General features: G+C 49.3%; 1 protein-coding gene across 1 annotated transcript in view; it reads left to right on the forward strand.

Annotated features, from left to right (window-relative positions):
• Positions 1 to 23,437, forward strand: part of XYLT1 (xylosyltransferase 1) — a 309,407-nt gene extending 285,970 nt beyond the window's left edge. The window contains exons 9-12 of the mRNA XM_030300138.1: positions 2,851 to 3,113; positions 9,957 to 10,152; positions 16,220 to 16,553; positions 22,815 to 23,437. Of these exons, the coding sequence (XP_030155998.1) occupies positions 2,851 to 3,113; positions 9,957 to 10,152; positions 16,220 to 16,553; positions 22,815 to 23,137 (1,116 nt within the window). The 3' untranslated portion in view covers positions 23,138 to 23,437. The remainder of the gene's footprint in view (positions 1 to 2,850; positions 3,114 to 9,956; positions 10,153 to 16,219; positions 16,554 to 22,814) is intronic.
• Positions 23,438 to 24,599: the final 1,162 nt, after the last annotated feature.

Consider the following 24,599-nt stretch of genomic DNA (forward strand, 5'->3'; position numbering starts at 1 on the left):
GAGCAGAAAGAGGGTTGCAGGGGAAATAGCTGACCTATTCAAAAGGAAAAAAAAAAAAAAAAAAGATTCCCGCTTTTGTAGAGGACCAACTGTTTGCCTCAATGCCAAGGACCTTCATCATTTAGAGCAAATGGCCACGGCAGTTGGTGGGACGCTGCCCCTGGTGGCGGCATCTGCGTTCCAGCCCCAGCCTCCCAGGAACATCGTGGTCTCTGGTAAAGACGAGCTAACAGAGACCTCGCACGTGCTCACAGCTATTCCTCTCACAGTAAACAGAGATCAAGAATATCCCCCAACATCTAGAGTCTAAGAAACTGCTGCCTGTAAGGAACTTAGAGTTCTTGTTCAAAGAAGAGTGATAAATATAGAAACGTGCCCTTTTAGAAGATACAGCTGTGAATAAAGAATCACAAGCAGACGAGGGAGGCTGCCGGCCTCTGAGTCCATTCTCTGCCTCGAGAACATGAAGGTCTAGAAGCCCCTCGTAGCAGGCTTTGGGGAGTAGTGATAATAGTCACATAATAATAGCTAACACCGTGTGCCAGACTCTGTGCTTAGTACATATTTTATTATACCCATTTTAAGGATGAGAAAGCTAAAGCCCTGGGTGATTTGCCTAAAGACGTAGTTAGGAAGTAGCAGTGTAAGGATTTGACCCCAAGTGGTCTCCTTTCAGCACTACTGTAAGGTAACTGAACTGAACTTACTCCCCACCCACCACCCCCCCCAGGGAGAGTGAGAATACTATTATTTTTTTTAATTCTTTTTTCCACGTTTTTATTTATTTTTGGGACAGAGAGAGACAGAGCATGAACGGGGGAGGGGCAGAGAGAGAGGGAGACACAGAATCGGAAACAGGCTCCAGGCTCCGAGCCATCAGCCCAGAGCCTGACGTGGGGCTCGAACTCACGGACCGTGAGATCGTGACCTGGCTGAAGTCGGACGCTTAACCGACTGCGCCACCCAGGCGCCCCGTGAGAATACTATTAAATACTGTCCGTGAACCGCCACAGGGTTCATGAAGCCGAGAAGTGAGGGGATCTTCAGGATAATACCAAGGATGTTTGTTTTCGGGAGCTTCCAGCTTACCCAGCAGCCCAGTCCTAGGATGGCATAGTGGAAAGAGCTTGGGCTTGAGAGTCCTGCAGCCGTGTGAGTTTGTATTTGAGCTCAGTTTCCTTCTGTGTCAAATGAAACTCATAATGCCTGCTTTGCAGAGTTGCGGATTCGAGGTGGTGATATAACGCAGCATTCGGTGTATATAGTATGTGCTCGGTGGTTTTTATGGTCATTGGTGCTATTAACCCACTGCAGTGAAAACAGTGTTAGACCCAGCTTAAGGTCAGTAATAACACTAGACCATTAGCTCCTCAAGGGAGGGCTGGGTTTTGTTTCCACAGTCCTAGACGGGGGTCACCAAACTACACCCCCTGAGCTAAATCCAGCACACTGCCTGCTTTTGTAAATAAAGTTTTTTTGGAAAACAGCCACACCCATTGACCACAGCTGCATTTACTATGTGGCTGCTTTCACACTATGACAGAAGAGTTGAGTAGTTGCAAAGCTGGAAATAGTTACTATGGCCCTTTGTTGATCCCTGCCCAGATATTAGTATAAGACCCAGTAGGTCACAGCGGGCTCAGAATTTTCCTTCTTTATCCTCAACCCAGGATCTTCATCTTGGCTTTGCCATTAGCTTGCTGTATGGCCTTAGATAAGTCCCTTTCCCCCTCTGGACCTCAGTTTCCTTGAAAACTTGGTTTACATACGTGGTCTTTTAATACTGCATCATGGTCACCTGGGAAGCTTCTTGGCCTCCAGATTCCTAAACCTCATCTCCAGAGATGTTGAGTCTGTAGGCCTGGGGATGGACCCCAGAATCTGAATTTTTTTAAAAATGTTCAATTGACTGTGGTATTTAGCCCAGTCAGGCACCATTTACCTTACCCTGGAGTCTTATAAAAGTATCACCCCAAAAACCTGTTAAGAATGTAGATTCCTAAGTCTCACTCCCACAGATTGTTCTGATCACTACCTCTCGGAGTTCCTTGTGAGTCTGTAAATCAGCTGCAGTGCCCAGGAGGCAGTAGGGAGTAGTGGAGACTATAGTGAGCTGAAGAGGATATGCCCATCTAAAGGGACAGCTGCTTTTCAGCCTTTTTATTTTTTATTTTAGAGTGAGCACACAGGGAAGAGGGGTAGAGGGAGAGGGAGAATCCCAAGCAGGCTCCACGCTCAGTGCAGCCTGATGCGGGGCTCGATCCCAAGACCCTGGGATCATGACCTGAGCCCAAATCAAGAGTCGGACACTTAACTGACTGGGCCCCCCAGGCGCCCCCTTGCTCTCCAGCTTTAAGCAGTCATTCCCATGTAGGAACAGGGGCCTGGATGTTGCCAGATGTATTTCTGTTTAAAGGAAAGCTAAAAGTTGTTTCTGTGAACTCTTGTACTTTTTAAATATTGCCAGCTAATTCAATTTTAAAACACTCTGCTGGACGACTAAAATATATCTGTAGGCTATATTTGCCCCAGACCTTCAGCTAAATGATTCCTGAGATCCATCTCAGCTATAAACATCTAGGACGTCATTTATTTAACAGACATTTAAATGATGCTTACTCTGTGCCCATCATTGCTTTAAATGCTCTCCAAATATTAACTCATTCAGTCCTAACACACTTCTGAGGATCTCCACTTTACGGATAGGGAAACTGAGGACAGAGAGGTTAGAAAGTGTCAGAGCTGGGATGTGGATCCAGACAGGGTGGCTTGCCGAGCCCCGCTCCCCAAACCCCCACTCCCTCCCCCATCCCACTCCCTCACACTGCTTTTTTTATCCCATGAGCACAGCAGACAGCCAGGCCCACCTTCTTTGCCCGAAAATTCGAAGCCGTGGTGAATCAGGAAATCATCGGGCAGCTGGACTATTACCTGTACGGGAACTACCCCGCGGGCACCCCGGGCCTCCGCTCCTACTGGGAGAACGTGTACGATGAGCCAGATGGCACCCACAGCCTGAGCGACGTGGCACTCACCTTGTATCACTCCTTTGCCCGCCTGGGCCTCCGACGGGCTGAGTCGTCGCTGCACGTGGAGGGGGAGAACAGCTGCCGGTGAGCCCCTGGGTGCGGAGAATCGTCCCCGGGTGCAGGAGGGGCGGGCGGCACAGCACCAAAAGGGGGCGCTGCGTGGGGACCTCCACCTCTCTGGGAGCTGTAGCCGCGCACCTCACCTCTCCCAGTCTCCTAGGGCCTGAAAAGCATCTGAACCGTCCCAAGGGCTGGCACTCTTCCACTCTAAGCCACGGTCACTCTTTCGCTTTTTCGTAATACCAGGTCTACTGTTTACCTACTTATTCCCTCGCAGCGCGTTCATGTTTATGCTAAGTACGTGTATCTTACAGGGAAGCTTTAGATCACCATGTTGTATAGTGGTGTTTGTCTTAAGTGGAAGGTAACCATGAAAATGCAGAACTTTTTTTTTTTTTTTTTACTTTTTATTACAGAAAATGTCAAGTATATATGAAATAGCAGAGTGCGACCCCACACTCCCATCACCCAGTTCTAGCAATCTCTAGCTCAGGGCCAAGGCGATTTCCTCTCTTCGCCCTTGCCCACTTACCCTCCTCTCAGATAGTTTGATTGCAGCAAATCCCAGGCGACCTTTCATTTGAGCTATACGTATTTTAATACGTATCTCTGAAAAATAAAGACTCCTTTTTAATACATAGCCATACTGTCACTGACACACCTAAAAATATAACCAGAAGCGTCATTAACATGCAGAACTGTTATTCTGAACTAAGATGTTCAGGTACCGCTTAGCGTCATCTCACCCACCACTAGCAGGTACCAGTTGAGACTTGAAGAAAGAGTGTTCTAGAATATATGGAAAGAAGAGGGGAAGGTAGAAGATCATTCACCCTGGGCCCCTTCCCCTTCGCGAAGCCCTCCAGCCCTGGTCTATTTTGCCTGCCTCTTCTTCCATACCAGCAATGCACATTGCAGATGTTTACATAATTGCACCAAGAATTGGGAGCCCTGGTTTTTTTTTTTTTTTTTCATTTGACGTTATAATATTCGCCCCTTTTCCCCATGCCGCTCTGCCGCCTCCCTAATGATAATGATCCTCTTTAATGCCTGCAAGGATTCCATTGAGTAGAAATTCCAGAGTTTGCCTGGTTCTGCCCTTTCCCGTTGCCTTGGCAGTAATGGACCATTGTAAATAATGTTCTGATGACTATCTTTGTGCAAAAAGCCTCTTTTTTTTTTCCCCTTCTCTTTTCTGATGATTTCCTTAGGATGCATTCCCAGAAGTGCTAATCACTCTCCCTCTCTTTCTTGGTCTCCGTTCTCTTCGTCATCCCACCTCCCTCCTTTAACTACAAAGAGAAAACATTTCTTCTTCTTCTTCTTCTTCTTCTTCTTCTTCTTCTTCTTCTTCTTCTTCTTCTCCTTCTTCTCCTTCTTCTCCTTCTCCTTCTCCTTCTCCTTCTCCTTCTCCTTCTCTCCTCTCCTCCTCCTCCTCCTCCTCCTCCTCCTCCTCCTCCTCCTTCTCCTTCTCCTTCTTCTGGAACAACGGTCTGTCCACACTGAGGCCTCCCCTGGTGTCCCTCCTTGCTCTTCTGTTTCCTCATCTGGGGAGTGGAAGAAGAGAAGAAAGAGGAACTGTCTTGTTCCCTCCAAGCTGCAAACATGGGAGTATCCGCCCAGTGCCTGGTGCATACCCAGCTGGGCTGCAGCAGACACTTCCGTTCTCTCCTCCTGGCCTCACACTTCGCCTCTCCTCTCCGTGCGAGTTCTGATTGGGTTTGAAGGGAGACCAGCCTGGGTTGGGAACCCAGGACTGCACTCCATACCTGTTGACCTTGGACAAGTCATTAATCTCTCTGCGTCAGCTTCCTCATCTATAAGATGCACATAGTGTCAGTAAGGTGGTGCGAATTTTAACGGAGATCATCTTCAAACGCTGCCTCATGAGCTACGTATCACTGTTACTATTATCATCCCCATTTAAGTGTTTTACACGCTAAGTGCTCAGTAAGGACGCATGTCACTGTTGGTATCTCAGTTGCCATTATCATGAAGCTGCCAAAAGCAGTCAACACTGAGCCCGGTGTGGGAGCTGCACGCTTCGTAGCGGGTATGAACCGCTTCCTCCTTGGCTGTTTCCCTGTGCTCAGCACCTCCCCGCTTCCTGTGCAGCCCACCCTCCCCCAGTCTTTGAAGGTCACTTTCAAGGCCTCTCTGATGCTCATCTGGGGCTCCCCCAAGAGCCCCACTCCTCCCTCTCCCAAGCGGCCAGTAGCTCAGACTTCCCTCCAACACGCCCACTGCGGATAGGTGCGGTGCCCCGGGTCAAGGTCGTCACCAGTGTCTTTCCCCTCCTGCTAGTTTGGGACAGGATCCTGGCTTTCAGAGCCACCACATGCATCCCTGTAGGTAACCCGGTGTCTGACTCTGGGGAGGCAAATGTTGTTCAAGAATAGTTTAAGTCCCAGACTTGATGAAATTGATAAGGTAAATGACTGATACGAAATTCCAAAAGACACCCACAATTTATTTAGGGTTGTTGAAATATTCTCCTGGTATTTGTTTGGGGATTAAACAAGCCATCAAGTTGCCTCAGGCCTCGAATCCTTTGGCTTCTGCCTCATTTTTTATTATGATAGAACCATTGTGCCTTGCTGTGGGCAAAGCAGATATATTTATGGATATGTGCCTGCAAATAAATCAGGACAAAGGACCCTTATCCCAAAAGGCAAAAGAGAGTGAATTCCTGCCTGTGGGGTATCTGGGGAAATAGCAAGTGAAAACTTTATTTCAGGAGTCTCATTTCCTCTGGGCGTCTCATGCAAATTGTCCTTCCAGTCTATAGTATAACCTTTCATAAAAGTAATGTTTATTGATTTTTTTCTCATTATAAAATGACACATGTTCATTGCAGAAATTTTTGAAATGGCAAATTGAGAGAATACAAAATAAACAAATACATACATACATACAAGTTTGCTTTTGAGCCACCATCCAGAGATAACCATGTCAGTATTTTAATACAGGCACTTAAATCCAAATGCTCTCCAGGGCCAGAGAATAGCAGGTGTCAGCCAGTGCCAGTCCTCACGGGGCGGGGTGACCATGCCAGTGTGGAGTACCCATGGGCCCTGGTACTGAACTCCAGCACATCCTTGCCTTCTGGGAATTGCAGACTTGAAGTTGCCAACCAGTCTCCTGATTTTTCAAGAGAAATTAGAAATCCAGATTTTTGTGTGAATCTAAGTTTTTTTAATGCCCACCTTCTTTAAATAAGGAAAACCCCTTTGGGCCAGATGGGATGCATCTGTGGCACCCTTTGGGTCATATCCTGTTGGATTTTGCATATTGTACTGCACCTAATTAAAACGACCTGTCTTACTGTTTTGTTTTTTTTTTAATTTTTTTTTTCAACGTTTATTTATTTTTGGGACGGAGAGAGACAGAGCATGAACGGGGGAGGGGCAGAGAGAGAGGGAGACACAGAATCCGAAACAGGCTCCAGGCTCTGAGCCATCAGCCCAGAGCCCGACGCGGGGCTCGAACTCACGCACCGCGAGATCGTGACCTGGCTGAAGTCGGACGCTTAACCAACTGCGCCACCCAGGCGCCCCATGTTTTTAAATTTTTTAATGTTTATTTTTGAGAGAGAGAGAGAGAGAGAGAGAGAGAGAGTGGGAGAGGGGCACAGAGAGACAGAGACAGAAACTGATGCAGGCTCCAGTCTCTGAACTGTCAGCAAAGAACCCTACACGGGGCTCGAACTCACAAGCCGTGAGATCATGACCTGAGCTGAGGTTGGACACTTGAAGGACTGAACCACCCAGGCACACCCCTCATTTTAGTTTTAATTGCTCAAGTACCATATACAGTCAAGAGGAGGTATCACAGGACTTTGTTTTCAGTTATATATAGGGTTATATGTACCCTAGATGCACCTTAGAAGCCAAAGGTTCAAGAGAAAACCCTTCTCGAATTTTCACTCAATCAACATGCATTTACTGAGCATCTCCCACGTGTCAGGCCCTGTTAGGCACTGGGCACTCGGCTGTGACCCAGACAAACCAGGCCCCTGAATTCAAGGATTTTCCATTCTAGTGTAAAGACAGTACCTCAGCATACCTAACAAAAGCCACATGGTAGCAATGAGTTGGTGACTTAAGATTCAGTGGTCAAGCAAGATCTCTCTGAGGTGGTAACATTTGTGCAGAATGGGACTACAGAGCCAGACGTGCAACGTAACAGGAGAAGAGCACCCCCAGCAAAAAGTTTATCCTGTGCAAAGGTCCCAAGGTAGAAATGAGCTTAGCAAGCTCAAGAACCCAAAATAAAGAATCCATGTGGCTAGAAGGTAGGGGGTTGGGACAAAGGGAAACAAAGTGAGGCTCGAAGGAGAGGCAGGACCTGGTCGGCCACATGGGGAGGTTGGATTTTATCATAGACATCAAGCAAACCACTTATGGTATGTAAGCAGTGGACAGTGGATATGGCTCCTAACAATGGGTTACGGTGGACAAAGTAGGAAGGGACAAGCAAGGAAGCTCCTGGAAAGGGCCAGGTAGGGTGTGATGGTGGCTTGGATGAGGATGCTAGCAGTGCATAAGGAGAAGAGAGGATGGATTCAGGTGGGAACAACAGGATTTCTTGATAGAAGGTGAGGGAAGGCAAGCAATCAAAGACTAACTCCTGGATTTCTAGAGTGCTTGACCATGGCTCATTTACTTGATCCCTTAGTAGCACCTAGTACCACTGACCACTCCCTTCTGGAACCACTTTTTTCTCTTGACTCTCATGACAAGCTCTCCTATGTTTCATCCACCCTCACTGACCCTACCCACCTTACAGAACAAACATGGACAGACTATCTATTGTAATGATGCCACATAACAAGTCCCAAATCAGTGTTTTGAAAGGATCAGCATTGACACAGCGCTCAAGCGTGTGGGTCAGCTGGGCAGTTTTCCTGGTCTCAGCTGGTGTCTCTTCCGCATGTACAGCCAGCTGCAGGTCACAAGTGGGGCTCTGTTGTCTGTAGCTGAGACTTGTCAGCGGATCTAGGATGGCTTTGGCTGGGATGGTGGGGATGGCTCTGTTCTTGTTCTCCGTGCCTCCTCCCCTGGCAGGCGAGCTCAGGCATGCTCTCAAGGTAGGCACAAAAGAGCAAGAGCCAAGTAGAAATGTACAAGACTCTGGAGGCTCTGGCTCAGACCTGGCATGACACCCCTTGTACCACACTCTGCTAGCCAAAACAGATTCAAGACCGAGAACTAGACTGTCTCATTGGTGCAAGGAGACGTACAGAGTCAAATGGAAAAGAGTGTGGAGACAGCAGAGGTGAAGAACTGGGGACATGAATGCAGGCTGCCCCAAGACCCCTCCACAACTCTAGGCTCTCCACAGTGGCTACCAGCCACTAGCGAGCATTCACATTTAAATTAACTAAAATTCAAACGTCAGCTCCTTAGGCACACTGGCCACGTTTCAAGCGCTCAGGAGTCACAGGTGGCTGGTTGCTACTGTACTGGACAGCAGAGGAGAAAAGCATTCCCATAATGGCAGAAAGTTCGGCAGCACAGTCTAGGGAGGGGGGTTTGTGGCTCCCAGCATCCAGACCCAAAGCGGGTTTGCATAAGCCCTGAATGTTTGACTGGCAATCCCAAGACAGCACAAGCTTTTTTTCTCAGAGCCCCGGAGGCATCCCAACAACAAGACAGTGACTTCGGAGATGTGTCAACACAGGAAGGCGGCTTCCCTGACCATTATAATTGGACGTGAAGACTTAAACTCCTGACTGGAGCCAGAGGGCAGGAAGGACAAGGGGTGGGGCAATGATTTGTGGAATGCTGTTTCCTAGGGGCCACCAGCACCTTCTGAGTGCTATGCTATTAACACACTGCAGAGGCCGACAGCTTTTATTTCAAGCGTAGGAAGGACAAAGAGCTGAGCTGTCCACAACTCCCCTCTCTCTGTGCCTCCCCCCCCACCCCCACCCACCTCCTTGGGGTACCTCTGCTTAGCTTCCCTGCCCCTTTCAGCCCAGAGACCTTGAGTATCAAAGGCATGTGTACTAAGGGGCTACCTGTTTGTGTGTATATTTCTTGGATTGGCAATAGTTTTTAAGGATAATACCCAATGCTGTGGGGTGAGAAGGACAGTGGGAATGTAAATCTGTACAACCTTTCTGATAAAGTTGAACAGCAGACATAAAGAGCCTTTTGGAGATGACAGAGAGTGGTGTTCCAAAAAAGGTTTTTTATTAAAAGATGTTTAATGCAGCATTGTTTAGAATTGAAAAAAAAAAAAAAAAAACACAAAAAACACATTAAACATCCAAAGATGGACTTGCTCTATGACCTATGGCATTACAGTGGAGTGGTGTGTGTGCACACACTCAGACAAAAATCATGTTTTCAGAGACTTTTCAAAGACATGAGATAATGCTTGGGCAATACTATGAAGCAAAAGCAGAATATAAGCAGAAGGTATATTATGATCCCAAATATGTAAGATATATGCAAATATATGCATAGAAAATAAGGCTGAAGGGAAAGACATCAATATGGCACCGTTGGCATACTATTGTCACTTTCTGGTACCTAGCGCCAGAGGATCAATAAATAACTGTGAACTGACATCCTCCATGGGAAGAAGCATCAAAAGTAATAATGTTTATTTTCTTTATTGTGCTTTTGTTCAGTCAGCATGTTTTACATTTATAAACAGCCAAGAAGTCATTTATAGTTGTTGGGACCTGAGATACACAGGGAGCAGCTTTCAGGAGGGTGCAAAGGACCATGGTCTGCACTGTGTAAAACGGGGCCTGTTTTTGGAACGGCCCCAGTATGATGGGTAGCGCCCTCCGTTGTGAGCCCACACACCTCTGGCCCTACCGCATGAGCCCACGTAAGACTGCATCTGTTACAGGTACTACCCGATGGGCCACCCAGCATCCGTCCACCTCTACTTCCTTGCGGACCGCTTCCAGGGCTTTCTGATCAAGCATCACGCTACCAATCTGGCCGTGAGCAAACTTGAGACCCTGGAGACATGGGTGATGCCAAAGAAAGTCTTCAAGATTGCAAGTCCCCCCAGTGACTTCGGGAGGCTCCAATTTTCTGAGGTAGGAGTCCTGTCGTGCTTCTTCGTCTTTTGCGGCCCCCCTGCCGGCTTCTCTTTCCCTGTCTGACATTTGAGGATGGAGATGGAAGAGAAGGGGAGTTGGAGAGCCCAGACGGTAGCTAACCCCATACCTGCAGATCTTCCAGTGCACGGGAACTGGCATCTTAAACGGGAGGAGGGAGAGAGACAGAGTGTGTGGCCGCTCTCATTGGTCCAAACTGACCTGAAGCCTTGGTCTGTTTTTTTTAACAGTAGAATCCTCTTAATTTTTTATCCTACCCAGTGACGACTCCTAAACCTGTATTAGCAATAGACGGGACAAACCAGTACCATAATGAAGTGATGGCATTAGTCTCCTTTTACAGACTGGAAAACTGAGGCCTCTGGAGGGCCAAGAACTTTCTGGGTCTTAGCTAGGAAGTGGTAGAGCTCCAAACTGAGCCCAGGTATCTCTGCCCACGTATCTCATGCTTAATGGTGTTTCTGTCCCCCCAATTCCTAGCACAGGGTTTTATTCAAATCAGTCATTGAATGAGTGGATGGATGGATGGATGGATGGATGGATGGATACATGGATAGATACATGGATGGACAGATGAATTGATACATGGATGGATGGATGGATGGATGGATGGATATATGGGTGAGTGGGTGGATGGATGGATGGGTTGGTGGATGGGTGGGCAGGTGGGCCACTGGATAGACAGACAGGTGTGTGGGTACATGAATCCATGGGATGCATTTTTAGTTTTTATTTTGTTTTTTGTTTTTTTTTGCCCAGCACCACCCTTATGACATCAGCCATACCTGCAGACCGAGTCTGGCCTCTGTGCATCCAGCCTCATTTGTTACCACTCTCCTCCCCACTCACACTTCTTGTGTTGTTGTCACACATGCCAAGCTTGTTCCTGCCTCCAGCTTGGCAGATTCTCATCTTCCGGCCTAGAATACTTTCCCCCAGGTTTTCACATAGGCTTTTTTTTTTGTCATTCTGATCTGCATCCCAATGGTGAACCATCAGAGAAGCCTTCCCTCCCACCTACATATGCCACAAGAGCAAATTCTCCACTTGACATGTACCTATTTTATTGTTTTCTTTTCTTAGCACTTACCATTTAAACATCATCTTGTTGGTTTCTCTGATCACTTGCTGATCGTCCTCGAGAAAGCTGGGACTGTGTTCCCTGTCCTCAGCATCTGTAGGTGCTGAATATGATTTCTGAATGAAGGAGTATGTCCACTTGGGTGGGGGATGCCGGAGGAAAGGAAGCATGATCCAGCGTGGTGAGGGTTGCCCACACAAAACTCCAGCACCTGATTTCTGCCTTCCCCATATCAGCAAGGAGCCAGAGAAGGTGATGCATCTCTGGAGTTGAGCAGTCCCAGTGAGCTGGGCTGCTGGGTTAACTACGAAAAGTCTAGTTTTAGAATAGGGAGTATCGTGAAAAGCTGGGAGTGGGCGGGGATAGGCAGGAAGGATCCCACCTGCTTATATGTCCCTGCCGGTCCCTCACCAGCTGCCTGTGGCCTACCTGGCCGAGCTGTGCCCTACTGCATGGGGTTTCTTGTTAAGCCACCATTCTCAATTAAGGATCCAAATGGATTGGCTGGATTCAAGCTGCCATGGAAGTCGACTCCATAAATTACCAGCATCAGGGGGCCATTAGACACTGCCCCAGTTGGATCCTGCGCTGGGGGCCCCAGGCGGCCAACTGAAGACATTAACGAGACGGATGCCTGGTGGCTGGGCTCTCCCTGTTTATCAGCCTGCCAGTGGGTAACTGGGCACTTCTGGCGGTGACAAATGAGGTTGGCCACTCAATGGCTAGTGATTTGTGAGGCTTCCTACCATAGGGCTGGTAACTTTGATGTGAGAACCACCAAGACCCCTGGCAGAGCAACAGCGTGTGATGCAGGGGGCCCTGCATTTTGTATTTTGAATTTTTTTCTGAATTCCTAATAACTTATAAGGCAAACAGTATAAAATTGGTAAAAAGAAAGGAAATAACTGTAGGGAATGCCCCCCCCCCCGCCTTGTGGCAGCACAACCCCAGGACTCTGCGCAGGGCCTGGCTCAGAGCAGGTGGCCATTGTTGGGCCATCAGAGGGACTTCTCCATCCCATGGGAGTGCCATGCTGGTGGCTGGCAGAAAAGATGCTCATTGCTTTACAGTCAGTCACCAAGTGGCTACAGTGTACTAGGTGCAGAGAGACCACGGTGACCTAGACAGGCTCTTGTCATGGAATTATAGTCAGGTGGTAAGGCAGCCTGTGAGTGAGCAAATAAACGAAGAAAAACATTTCAGCTAAAGAACATAAAACTTCATTCCTGTCCTTGCTGAGGACTGAAGAGGCTGATGGTGACTACTTCCAATAGGATGGTTCATTCAGGAAAGCTTTTCTAAGGAGATTACTGCAGAGCAGAATCCTGTAAAAAAGAACCATCCACTGGGAGACCTATAGCATTCCAAACAGAGAGAAGAGCATGTGCAAAGGCCCTGGGCCTCCAGGAAGGAGCTTGGCACACTCAAGGAGCAGCAAGGCCAGTGTGGCCAGAGCACCATGAGAGGGAGAGTGGTAGAAGGGAGGTCTCAGAGGGAATGGGACAGATCATGAGGGGGGCTTGAAGGCCGTGGAAGGAAAGCTCAGATTGTATTTGAAATGCAGTGAGAAGCTTTTAGTGAGTTTGAAGTTGGGGAGCCATATGTTGAACTTGAACAGGCACTTAAATTTGAGTAGTAATCACTGTGTAGTAAGCGTTTATGGGCTTGCACGGTGAGTCTGTGAAAAGATCTTGAAGCCCCAGAGGTTGTGACAGCAGTGGGGTGCCATCTCAGGCAGCCCTGCTCGTGCTTGGGGGAGGCAGCCAGGCTTCTGCCCACTCTTCCAGGATTGGAAATGAGATCCATTTCTCCACTGACAGCTGCTCTACAGATCTTCTATCTGGACTATCTTGGTTTTACAGCTCAGACTTAAGAGAATTGGTCATCCCCCTTTCTTTGGGGAATCCAAGGACACTGGTCTGGAGTGTCCCCACACTGCCCTAAATGGTCACAAAGCCCTTCCTTAAGTAGGACCCCAAAAAGTTTGTGACCAGTCCTCCATTTGTTAGTGTCTGTGGGAAAGCCAGCGTGTGGAGGGCCTGGTGCATAGGGATGTCCGTGTGCTTGGCCCCTAATTATTCATGAATAGAGGATGGATGGATGGATGGATGGATGGATGGATGGAGAAAGTCAGACGAGCACCACCATGTGCTCAGTACTGCTTTAGGCACCAGCGATACATTGGTGAACAGACCAGACACAGCCACTCTCCTCATGGAGTTGACAGTCCAGAGCTCAGGAAAGAGACACATAAATTAAAAGTTGTAAAACTGCAAAAAAAAAAAAAAAAAAAAACAACAACAAAACTGAGAGGGGCAAACACTTAGAGAAGCACCCACCTCGGGGCGCCTGGGTGGCTCAGTCGGTTAAAATTCCGACTTCCCCTCAGGTCAAGGTCTCATGGCTCCTGAGTTCAAAGCGCTGCATTGAGCTCTCTCCTGTTAGCACAGAGCCCACTTCAGATCCTCTGTCCCCTCTCTCTGTGTCCTCCCCCTTCCTCTGCTCATGCTCTTTCTCTCTCAAAAATAAACACCTTTATAAAAAGAGACTAGAGGGGCGCCTGGGTGGCGCAGTCGGTTAAGCGTCCGACTTCAGCCAGGTCACGATCTCGCAGTCCGTGAGTTCGAGCCCCGCGTCGGGCTCTGGGCTGATAGCTCAGAGCCTGGAGCCTGTTTCCGATTCTGTGTCTCCCTCTCTCTCTGCCCCTCCCCCGTTCATGCTCTGTCTCTCTCTGTCCCAAAAATAAATAAACGTTGAAAAAAAAAAAAAATTTAAAAAAAAAATAAAAAGAGACTAGAGAAGCACCAGGGTGGTGCCTCTAACTGGGAAGGCTTCTTAGTAGAGCTGATGCCTTGGCTGAGCTCTCCGTGGGGAGTGCGGTCTGGGCAGGAGGACGGTGGGGAAAGGAAGGAAGACTGTTCCAGCCAGAGGGCCAGGAAGAAAGAAAAGGTCAGAGACGAGAGAGAGCCCTCCTCACAGAGGCGCCGAGACATCCAGGTGTCCTGGAGCAGGGGTGAGTGGGAGGGAGGCTGGGGGGCGGAGATGAAGCCAGACAGAAAGGGATGAGACCTCGCAGGATGGGGATGAGAGACTGGACTTGAGACCAGCAAGGGTTGGATGTAGGGGACGTAACAGGACTGCATTTCTTGAGAAAACTCTCCGAGACGTGGAGGCTGTCTGGAATCCTGCGCGCTCATTCATTCATTTCTTCAGTTAATGGTAGCTGTTTGCTTCCTGCTGTGTTCCAGCCACTGTGCTAGCACCAGGGTCCTCAGGGGGAGCTGAGCCACACGGTGGCAGCGGATGCCGCATTATCATCGATCTGGGAGGGCCGGCCACCCCTGCCGAAGTGCCACAGCCATCCCTACCTCCGCTGCCCTTAGGACAGCTCCTCGGTCCCAGTCCGTAGGCTCTTGTGTAAACATGGAAACCTGGAACAAGCTGTGGGAGCGTGCATCCCTGGCAGACAGTAGGCGTCTGGCACGTCTGTGTGAGTGAACTTGTGAATGAGCAAGTGAATGAATGAATGATCGGCAACACAAGAGTGGACTAGAACACAGCCTCTGGGGTTGGACTTCCTGGGTCTCCTTGTTGGCTCTGCCCCTCACTGACCACAACAAGTGACCTCAGTGCCCTGAGCCCCGGTTTTCTCATCTGTAAAACGAGGATAATGATGGTGTCTCCCCTTCACAGAGCGGAGAGGGTCAAACAAGTGGGTGCACTGGAGCGCTCAGCGTTAAGCCAGTCCCATGGTAAAAGCTCTTGGGAAGCATGAGCCACGGAGCTCTGGGTCTAAGAGAGAGACCAGACGCAGCAACCAGTGGCAAGAACAAGAAAGTAAGCCAGCTCCTGTACATGAGGCATCTTCTCGGGGTGTTGGTGCACCTTCTCGTGCACCTGTACCCCAACCCGCACGCACACCTTGGAGATGCTGGTCATGGAAAGACCACAGAAACAGGCAAGCCTTAGAGTGTGCTCATTATCTGCTGACAACATTGCCCACATGCTGTATCTTCAAAAACATGAAATTAAATCTCCTGGGGGAGCAGAAGACCCCTCGTTTAAATTGGTTTGAAATAGTAACAGCTCAGTATCCGGGATCTGTGTAGTCCATTCATTTCTTTGCGACGTCACTCACTCAGTGATGTGACAGATATTAACCAGACACGGACACCTGCTGTGCACCAGGCATGGTGCTAGGCACCAGGAAAGCACAGTGAAGCAAGCCACAGGGGCACTGAGCAGCAGCGAGAGGACAGTTCAGAGGCTCTTCCTGGCCACTCTGGCTGAAGAACAAACTGCAGGCGACTCAAGTGTTAGGAGGGAAGCCAAGAGCAGGCCCCTGGCCAGTCAGAGCCACACAGACACCAGCTCGCTGGCAGGAAGGGTGGGTGTCACAGCCACCTCCCACCCCTAAGGTCTAGCTCTGAGTGCATTAGGGAGGCCACAGCGGTCTCTTCCCAGGAGAGCCATGTGAACTGCCAGCAATAAGCGAGGCTGAGGGACCCTCCTTTTTCCCAGCTTGTGATAGAGCAGCTCAGAAACCTGAGCTCCGTTCATGTTCAGAATGTCATACTAGATGGAGGTGCCTGACCTAGAAGACGGAGAACCAAAGTGGAAACCGCCCGCACCTGCTGAGCAGTGGGGGTATGTGTCCTCGGGATGGCCTGCCAGCAGGCATTGATTGATTCAGTGCATGTTGTGTGTTTTCTTTCCAAGTGTCAGATGCTGTATGAGGCCCAGGAGGCCTAGTGGTTTAATGAACAGACCACAGACTGGGTCCGAATCTCAAATCTTCTGCTTACTACCACTTCTGCAGTCTTGAGCAGGTGACCTCCTGAGAGCTTCCATTTCTTCATCTGTAAAATGGGTGTATGCAGCCCAACAAGCAGGATCGTAGGCCTCTCTGGGACCCTGTATCCTAAATCCGGCTCAGTGATTCCAAGACTCATTCTCTTCTTTCAGGTCGGCACCGACTGGGATGCCAAGGAGCGGCTCTTCCGCAACTTTGGGGGGCTCCTGGGGCCCATGGATGAGCCGGTAGGCATGCAGAAATGGGGGAAGGGCCCCAATGTCACCGTGACTGTCATCTGGGTGGATCCCGTCAACATCATCGCAGCCACCTATGACATCCTGATTGAATCCACTGCCGAATTCACTCACTACAAGCCCCCTTTGAACTTGCCCCTGAGGCCTGGGGTCTGGACAGTGAAAATTCTTCACCACTGGGTGCCAGTTGCAGAGACCAAATTCCTCGTTGCACCTCTGACCTTCTCAAATAGGCAGCCCATCAAACCAGGTGAGTACTCCTAGTGTCTCTGGGGGTGGAAATAACCCATCCTGGGCGTCTCCCGGGTCTTCTCCCTCAGGCATTGCAGGTGGGGGGCATGTGGGCTGCCTCAGAGAACAGTGCTCTCTGCTCAGCATTTTTCCCTGCTTGTTTGCAAAGAGAGCCTTCTAATTTTCTACCTGCACACTGAGATGATGTCCTCTGTGTATTAGGTACCTAATTATTAGATGCTCTCCCACTGGACTTCCAGAGAGCCCTGATTATATTTAAAACAAGATGGGAAATAAACCCAGGCAGATAGTGAGTTTTGGCAAATCTTACTGTTTTAAAAATAGTAATTAAAATAGGAAATTCTTTCCATCAAAAATATGATACACTAGATGAAAAGACTAGTAAGAAAATATTTGCTACACATAAAAAAAAAATACATTCACAATGTATAAAGAAATCCCATAAATCAAACTATAAGCCAGGGGCCGAATCTGGCCTACTCCCTCTTTTTTAAGTAAAGTTTTATTGGGACACAGCCACACCCATTTATTTACATATTGTTTATGGTTTCCTTGGGACTACAGTGGCAGCATTGAGTAATTTTGACATAGATTGCATGGCCCACAAATCCAAAACAACTGACTATCTGGCCCTTTAGAGAAAAGGATTGCTGGCCTTTGCTACAAAGGAGAAAGGAGAAAGAAAGGGAAAAAAAAAAAAAAGGACAGGGCATAAATGGCCCACACACATATGAAAAGATGCTCAGCCTCATGAATAATGAGAGCAATGCAAATTAAAAGCAAAAAAGAGATCCGATTTCACGCCACTATGTTGTGAAATGTTCGAAGGTTAGACAATATCATATGATGGAGGGTTGGAGAATAATGGCTTCCCATGTAGTGTTGGCATGGGGCGGGGGGTGGGGCAAAGTGATAAAACGGGTTTAGAAAACAGCATAGCATCTCCTACCAAAGCTGAACACACACCTCCTACTGCCCAGAAATCCCAGCCTGAGGTGTATGCCCTACAGATGTGTGCAGAAGTAGAGCAGAATTGTTCATAATGGCACCAAACCGGAAGCAGTCCAGATGCCCACATTCAGATGTATGAACACTGCGGGGTCTGTTCAGACAGCGGAGCTCCGTGCCATGCATTGATCTGGATGAGTCTCTACAACATAATGTTGAGAGGAAAATATCACAGAAGAGTCATAATTAGAGCGCATACATTTAAAGTTCAAAAGCAAGCCAAGCCACCACTACGTTATTTCAGGATTCTCTGTCCATAAAAAGCTGTGAGAAAACGAGTTGTTAATAGGAAATCAGGACAGTGGTTCCTGCTGAGCACAGAGAGGGATGTCAGACTCTTAACGTGCCGCCTTCTTTTTCTTTTCTTACCCAGAGAGTTTACTTTTATTTTTCTGTCCTTTCCTCCTCCCCCTTTGATCACTGGGAACATCTTCCTCCCTGCTCAGTCCTACCTCCCAGAGTAACCACTGCCAACACTTTGGTGTTCATCCTTCTAGAGGTTTCTCAAGGCTTCTAAAGCATCAACACACACAAAATAAGTCACACACACTGCTGGTGTTTGAAAATGGAGTGATACATTTTGGGGTGAAACTTCTCTTTGGACTTAACGAGTCAATATATATAAAGCTACTAGCTGCCTCGTATTCCACTGGGAGAAAGACCCACAATCTATCTTTCATCCCCTGAGTGGACATACAGTTTCTTTCGGTCGTGGTGGGGTTACAGGTAACGCTGCAAAGATTCTTGAAATTGTCTATGCCCATGCAGATACATCTATAAAATAGATTCTTAGAAACAGGATTTCTGGATCTCTCTGTATTTGAAATTGTGGGTCTGTATCTAACAGATCAGAAACCCAGAAGCCAAAAACGCACTCTAGCCTCTGGTTAGCTAAACTCTCAGTTCTGGGCTGGGTGCCATTTAGCTGGTGACACAAGGAGAGGGGGACATAGACATGCGGAGGGGTTGCCTGGAATCCTAACAAGGGGGTGTTGAAGTGAACTTGTGTGGACCTCTGCTAAGTTTCTGTGCTGAGCAAGCAGAAAGATCCAGGCCTCGTATTTTCTGGAGAAGGAAATCTGATCCTCCCAGCTCCCTGGGAAGCAGGCAAAAGAACACATCCAGAACTAGCTGGGCCAGAGCCCACCCACTGAGGGCCCTCAAGTGCCCTCTTGATTAGGTTCACATCTTTAGCAACACTGAGAGTTCCCAAAGAAAGATGCAGAAGAGAGGGGTAGAAATAGCGTTGTCCTCTTTGCTCCACATACGCCTGTCGGATATAACAAAGGAGGGGTCCTGAATCTACCTCCTCACCCCAGTAAAATAGCCTGGGGCCTTTAACTGGGTCCTGATTTTTCCAGTTTTTCCTCCTTAGAGTTTCTGAGGATGGCAAGGCTCTTGTAACCCTGCCCAGGAATAGCCAGGGGTCATTGTACCCCACTGGGAGCTGCTCCCCACCCCCCCCACCCCCACATCAGCATTTGTGTCTATTAATGATGTTCCAGTGGCAGGGAACATGAAGGTGGGAGCAATGCAGTTTGTAAAATGATCCATCAGGAGTAATTTGCTATTGATGCGTCCCTGGTAATCTCGAGAAATCTGATGAGGTGGAATTGAGGAAAATTTAATTATAGAGGCAAGCATCACGGGCTAATGCTGTGATAGCATTTCCCCACATTAACCTCGTTTTTCATCAGGGTTTTCTGTATCACCCATAATACTGGGTTCCCAGCGTTCAGATGTCTGTTAGCTGCTCTTTTCACTTTGCATGCCCTGCCTTTTGTCAGTTCAGGGATCTCCCCACCACCAGCTCTGCAGATGTGGAGGCATGGAGAGGCTCTGGTGGACAGATCAGGACCTGCTGGAGAGAGAACAGGTTTTGTTCTTGGGCAGATGGTTCAGGAGCTACTCGCCCTGTCTGCCAGATTTATAAACACGTTAGGTCCTACCTAAGTCAGCTAAATCACAGCAAGCCGGGATATATGTTCATGCAGGCTCATGCCCCTTCTTGTACCTGTTACCCTTGGAGCCCAGCCCCTCTGCTTCTGGAAAGGGGAGGGACGGAGAGGGGATGGAGGGAAGGGAGGGAGGGATTGATTTTCTTGTTTGTAGTCAAGGCATGTTGTGAATGCCACTATTTGCAGGTGTATGGTATTTCTTCCCCCTTCGTGAACCTCACTCATGGACCACATACTAGAAAACAGTCTGTGGATTATCTGAGCTCTCCTGGTTGCCAGTGAGGGTGACAGCCACTGCCAAGCGAACAGAAAACGTTTTCTGAATGCCACACTGTCCTATAAGGACATTTCTTAGAACCCTGGCTATCTCAGCCAGGGCAAGAGCTGATTTGCTAAAACACAACTCACCAGAATCACTGGCCCGTGTGTTTTAAAAACCTGTTCTTGTATTTGGCAATAGAGTAGGCAATAAGAGAGAACCTCTCCAAAATAGAAGTATCTTGGCTTCTTTCCTTCAGCCCAAACGTGCACTTTCTGCTTCCCCCATCTTGAAACCCCGGGAAGGAGCCACACAGCCTCCTCTCTGAGTGTTCCTTTAGTGTTGACAGAGCATATGAACCTTTACCTGAGCCTCTTGCCAGCCCTCGGGGTCAATCTGGTACCAGGAATGAGTATCCAGTTTACAAATGGGGAAACCAAGTCTTTGAAAGACTGGCTTCCAGATGAAAATAAAATTTAAAAACTTAAAACCAGTCTTAAAGCTTCCAGTTGGTTGGATGTGCCTGCAAATAGAGTGTCATGATGACGAGCTTTGGAACCAGCCAGTCCTGGATTGAACCCCTGATCTGTCTCACACGATAGCCACCTGTGTCCCCATCTGTAAAATGGGGATGATAACACCGGTCCTGTGACTGTGTGAGTGTAGGAGGATTGTGTCCTAAAAACACCAGCCACAGTAACCCTAGCTAAACTTCTTCAAGCACTTAGTACAGGCCTGGCATTGCTTGTGTGTGTGTGTGTGTGCACCAGATTTTGTCTCGTTGAAGTCCATTATAATTAACATGTGGTATTCTATAGTTTCAGGTGCACAGGTAGTGATTCAACAAATCTACACATTACCCAGTGCTCATCTCGATAGGCAACTCCTAATCCTCACCTAGTTTACCATCCCCCACCCACCTCACCTCTGGTAACCACCAGTATGTTCTCTGTATTTGAGTCTGGTTTTTTGGTTTCTCTTTTTTCCTTCTTGTCTCTTAAATTCCACCCAGGAGGGAAATCGTATGGTATTTATCTTTCTCTGACTTATTTCACTTAGCATTATACCCTCTAGTTCCATCCGTGTTGTTGCCAATGGCAAGATTTCATTCTTCTCTGTGACTAATATTCCACTGCATAAATACCACTGTACATAAGTTACCTTCTTTATCTTTATGGATAAAGCAGTACTTGGGCTGCTTGCATAATGTGGCTATTGTAAATAATGCTGCAATAAACACAGGAGTGCATGTGTGTTTTCAAGTCAGTGCTTTCATATTCTCTGGGTAGATATCTAGTAGTGTGAGTGCTGGATTGGAGGGCAGTTCTATTTTTAACTTTTTGAGGAACCTCCATACTGTTTGTGACAGTGGCTGCACTAGCTTGCGTCCCCACCAGTAGCACATGAGGCTTCTTTTTCCTCCACGTCCCCAGCAATACGTGCGTGTGTTATAGTCCTCATTCTGACAGGTGTGAGGTGATACCTCATTGTGGTTTTGATTTGCATTTCTCCAAGAATGACTGATGATGAGCATCTTTTCATGTGTCCGTTGGCCCTCTGGATGTCTTCTGCCGATTTCTAGTTGGATTATTTGGGGGTTTGTTGGTGTTGAGTTGTACAAGTTCTTTCTATATTTGGGATCCTAACACCAGGTGCCTTTTTAAGCACTTAAAAAGAAGTCAACCCTTCTAACCATCACAAAAGGTACTAGGTCAAGGAAACCAGGTGCCCAGTGTTGGTATCAGAATCCACACCCCAAGTGTGTGGGCCGTGGGAATTCAGACCCAGACACCCTGACTGCCGTCTTCGCGTTCATGCATGAAACGCTGCTGTTCAGCAAGGCAGGGCTGTCCTGAGAGACAGCTGAGGTCGACAGACGTGGGTTCAAACCTCCGCTCCGCCTCTCGTTACCTCTGTGATTTGCAGAAAGGCACTTAATGAGGCTTTGTGCTCACTGTTGCCTCTGCTCTGAACGCTCTTTCCTGCCATCTACCTGCGGCAGCTGCTTTCTCATTAACCAGCACTCAGCTCAGCTGTCACCTCACAGAGGCCTGCCTCGCCCCTCTCATCCCAAAGAAACACGCTTGTCACTCTCTAACCCCGGGGCTGCAAGCTTTTACTGCAAAGGGCTACACAGTAAATATTTTCAGCTTGTGGGCCACGTACAGTCTCGGTCTGTACTCACCTGTGCTGCGGTAGCACAGAAGCAGCCGCAGACAAGATGTACGCACAGGCATAGCTGTGTTCCCCTGAAACTCTATTTACAACAATACGCGGTGGGCCAGATTTGGCCGAAGGGCTGTAGCTCCCCAACCCCTTGCTCTACCGTCACACCCAGTTTAGTCCCGTTTTGCGTATTGCTGATTGAAATGACCTTGCTGATTTATCGCCATCAGTGTTCCTCCCCTGGGTCGTAATCTTCTTGACTACCTGGTTCACTCCACCACTGGGAGTGGAGCTTGGCACTTAAGAAAAAAGATTTAATGTTGAAGAGAGAGAGTGTGTGTGCAAGCCAGGGAGGAGCGGAGAGAGAGAGGAAGAGAGAGTTCCAGGCCGGCTATCCCCTGTCATCACAGAGCCCGATGTGGGACCCGATCTCACAAACCAGGAGATCAGGAGTGGAGCTGAAACCAAGAGTGAGGTGCTCGACTGGCAGAGCCATCCGGGCAGCACTGAATACATCATTATCACATGAATGAATGAATGAATGAATGAATGAATGGAGTGAATGCCTTGCACATAGGAGGTGCTTTAAATGCGCCACATGAATGTGTGGACTAGTAACTGACGCTGCTCTGGGAACATGTGCTGACCGGAGGGACGAGTGGACAGTGCCCTGCACCAAGCAGGCCCCTGGCTGGGGAAGGAACATCCCTGCGGTCGGATTCCTCGTCTGTGCGGTGGGGCCACTGACCAACTTCCCGAGCTTGTCCCGTGACTGACATGGTGACAGACGGTGCCCCACGCCGTGCAAGGCCCGCAGCTGGCCCCCACTCTGTGGTGCGTCTGACGCTCTAATCCCTTTGCGTTTCAGAGGAGGCACTGAGGCTGCACAACGGGCCCCTCCGCAGCGCCTACATGGAACAGAGCTTCCAGAGCCTGAACCCCGTCCTCAGCCTGCCCATCAGCCCTGCCCAGGTGGAGCAGGCTCGCAGGAACGCGGCCACGGCTGGCGCGGGCCTCGAGCGCTGGCTGGACTCGCTGGTAGGTGGGATGTGGGCCGCCATGGACATCTGCACCACGGGCCCCACTGCCTGCCCCGTCATGCAGACCTGCAGCCAGACGGCCTGGAGCTCCTTCAGCCCCGACCCCAAGTCGGAGCTGGGGGCCGTCAAACCTGACGGCCGGCTCAGGTAGCACTGGGCACACGTGAGCCACAGCAGATCTCAAAGGGAAAGCAGCCAGGGGGGCCGGTGGCACCTGGACCCTGGCCTCCCACCCCCGGGGCGGGGGGGGGGGAGGGGTGTCTTTTGTGAGAGGAGCTCTCATGGCTACAGAATGATGGAGAAGGAAGGTGTAGAGGTCAAAGCCGTTTCTGCCGACGACCTGCATTTGACAAGCTGGGTACTGGGGGCAAGGACTGCTTGGTCCCCGCGCCACAGTGGTCTTACCTCTTTTGGTTGATCCTCAAAGCCTATAGGTTCCTTGTTGTCCCTGCCAGTGACCCAGTCCCCCAGACAAGTGATTCTCAAAACTTTTATTTTGAGCAGCAGACTTTAGTTTACTAAGCTCAGTTGGAAGGGGGAAGTTCAAGGTGCAGTTGAACTCCAGGCTGCTCTGGTTGAAGCTGGGGAGTGTAAGGTTCTTCTCCAAGCACAGCCCACCAGGCCGTCCCTTTGTCAGTGGCACCTCCCAAGGTACCTGTCCAGAACCCACAGGCTCTGCAAAAGCCAGTTGGAAAAGCACGGCCCAGACCGTGGGCTTGATTGATCTCCAGCCCCCTGCTTGGGCTCATTTTCCTGCTCCTGGGCCGGAGAAGGAGACTGTCTGAGCCTTCCCCCAGCCTTGTCGGGCTGAGTTGTCCTCCTTAGTCACTAGATGCGCAGGAGAGCCTTTTGATGGAACATGGCCAAGGTTCCCCAAGGTGTCACTGCCACAGGGCCAGGGTTCCAGGCCAGCCTCCCTCCGGACTGCCACCGACAGGCTGATGCTTATAAGCATCAAGTCTCCTAGGCATTCGTGGGCCAGGAGACTGAGACCATGACCTCGTGGGTCCTGGCCAGTGGGACCTTTGGGGACCACAGCCGTGAAACTCAGAGATTGTTGGGAGCCAACTCCTGAGCTGGACGGCACAGCAATACCCTCCCGTGCGTGAGCCCTTCCGCCCTGAGGTCCGGGCACTCCAGACCTCTGTGAATCATACCTGCCACCCCCATCCCTGGTGCTGTAGGAATGGACCAGACTTTCTACATCCCTGCAAAAGCATTTCAGATTTGGTTTCTAACTCCATGTCCTTCCTCCTGTGAGGTGCCACGTCAAAGGGGGAAGCTTGCGGATGTGATTGGTTACTACCTTAACAGCAGTGTTACTCCAAGTGCTCGAGGTGCAGAAACCTGACATCTGAGCCGTGGCTCCAGGCCCCTTCCTCCTCCAGCCCCCACCCCGTCCCCACGACAGGCTTTCTTTGGCACAGGCCCACCCGTGGCTGCACCATGTTCTGCTGCAGAGTCTATCCTGTGTCTCTGTGCAGTGTGCGTGTGAAGGGAGCAGAGCCCATGCCTCTCGCCCCCAAGCCCCTGCCCCACCGGGCCGGATGTCCTGCGGGCCAGGGAGGGGCTGGAAGAGGGACACTTGCAGTATTTATTATTTATATGTTTTA

Source organism: Lynx canadensis, chromosome E3 (genome assembly GCF_007474595.2).
Source record: "Lynx canadensis isolate LIC74 chromosome E3, mLynCan4.pri.v2, whole genome shotgun sequence".
In the NCBI taxonomy this organism is placed as follows: domain Eukaryota; kingdom Metazoa; phylum Chordata; class Mammalia; order Carnivora; family Felidae; genus Lynx; species Lynx canadensis.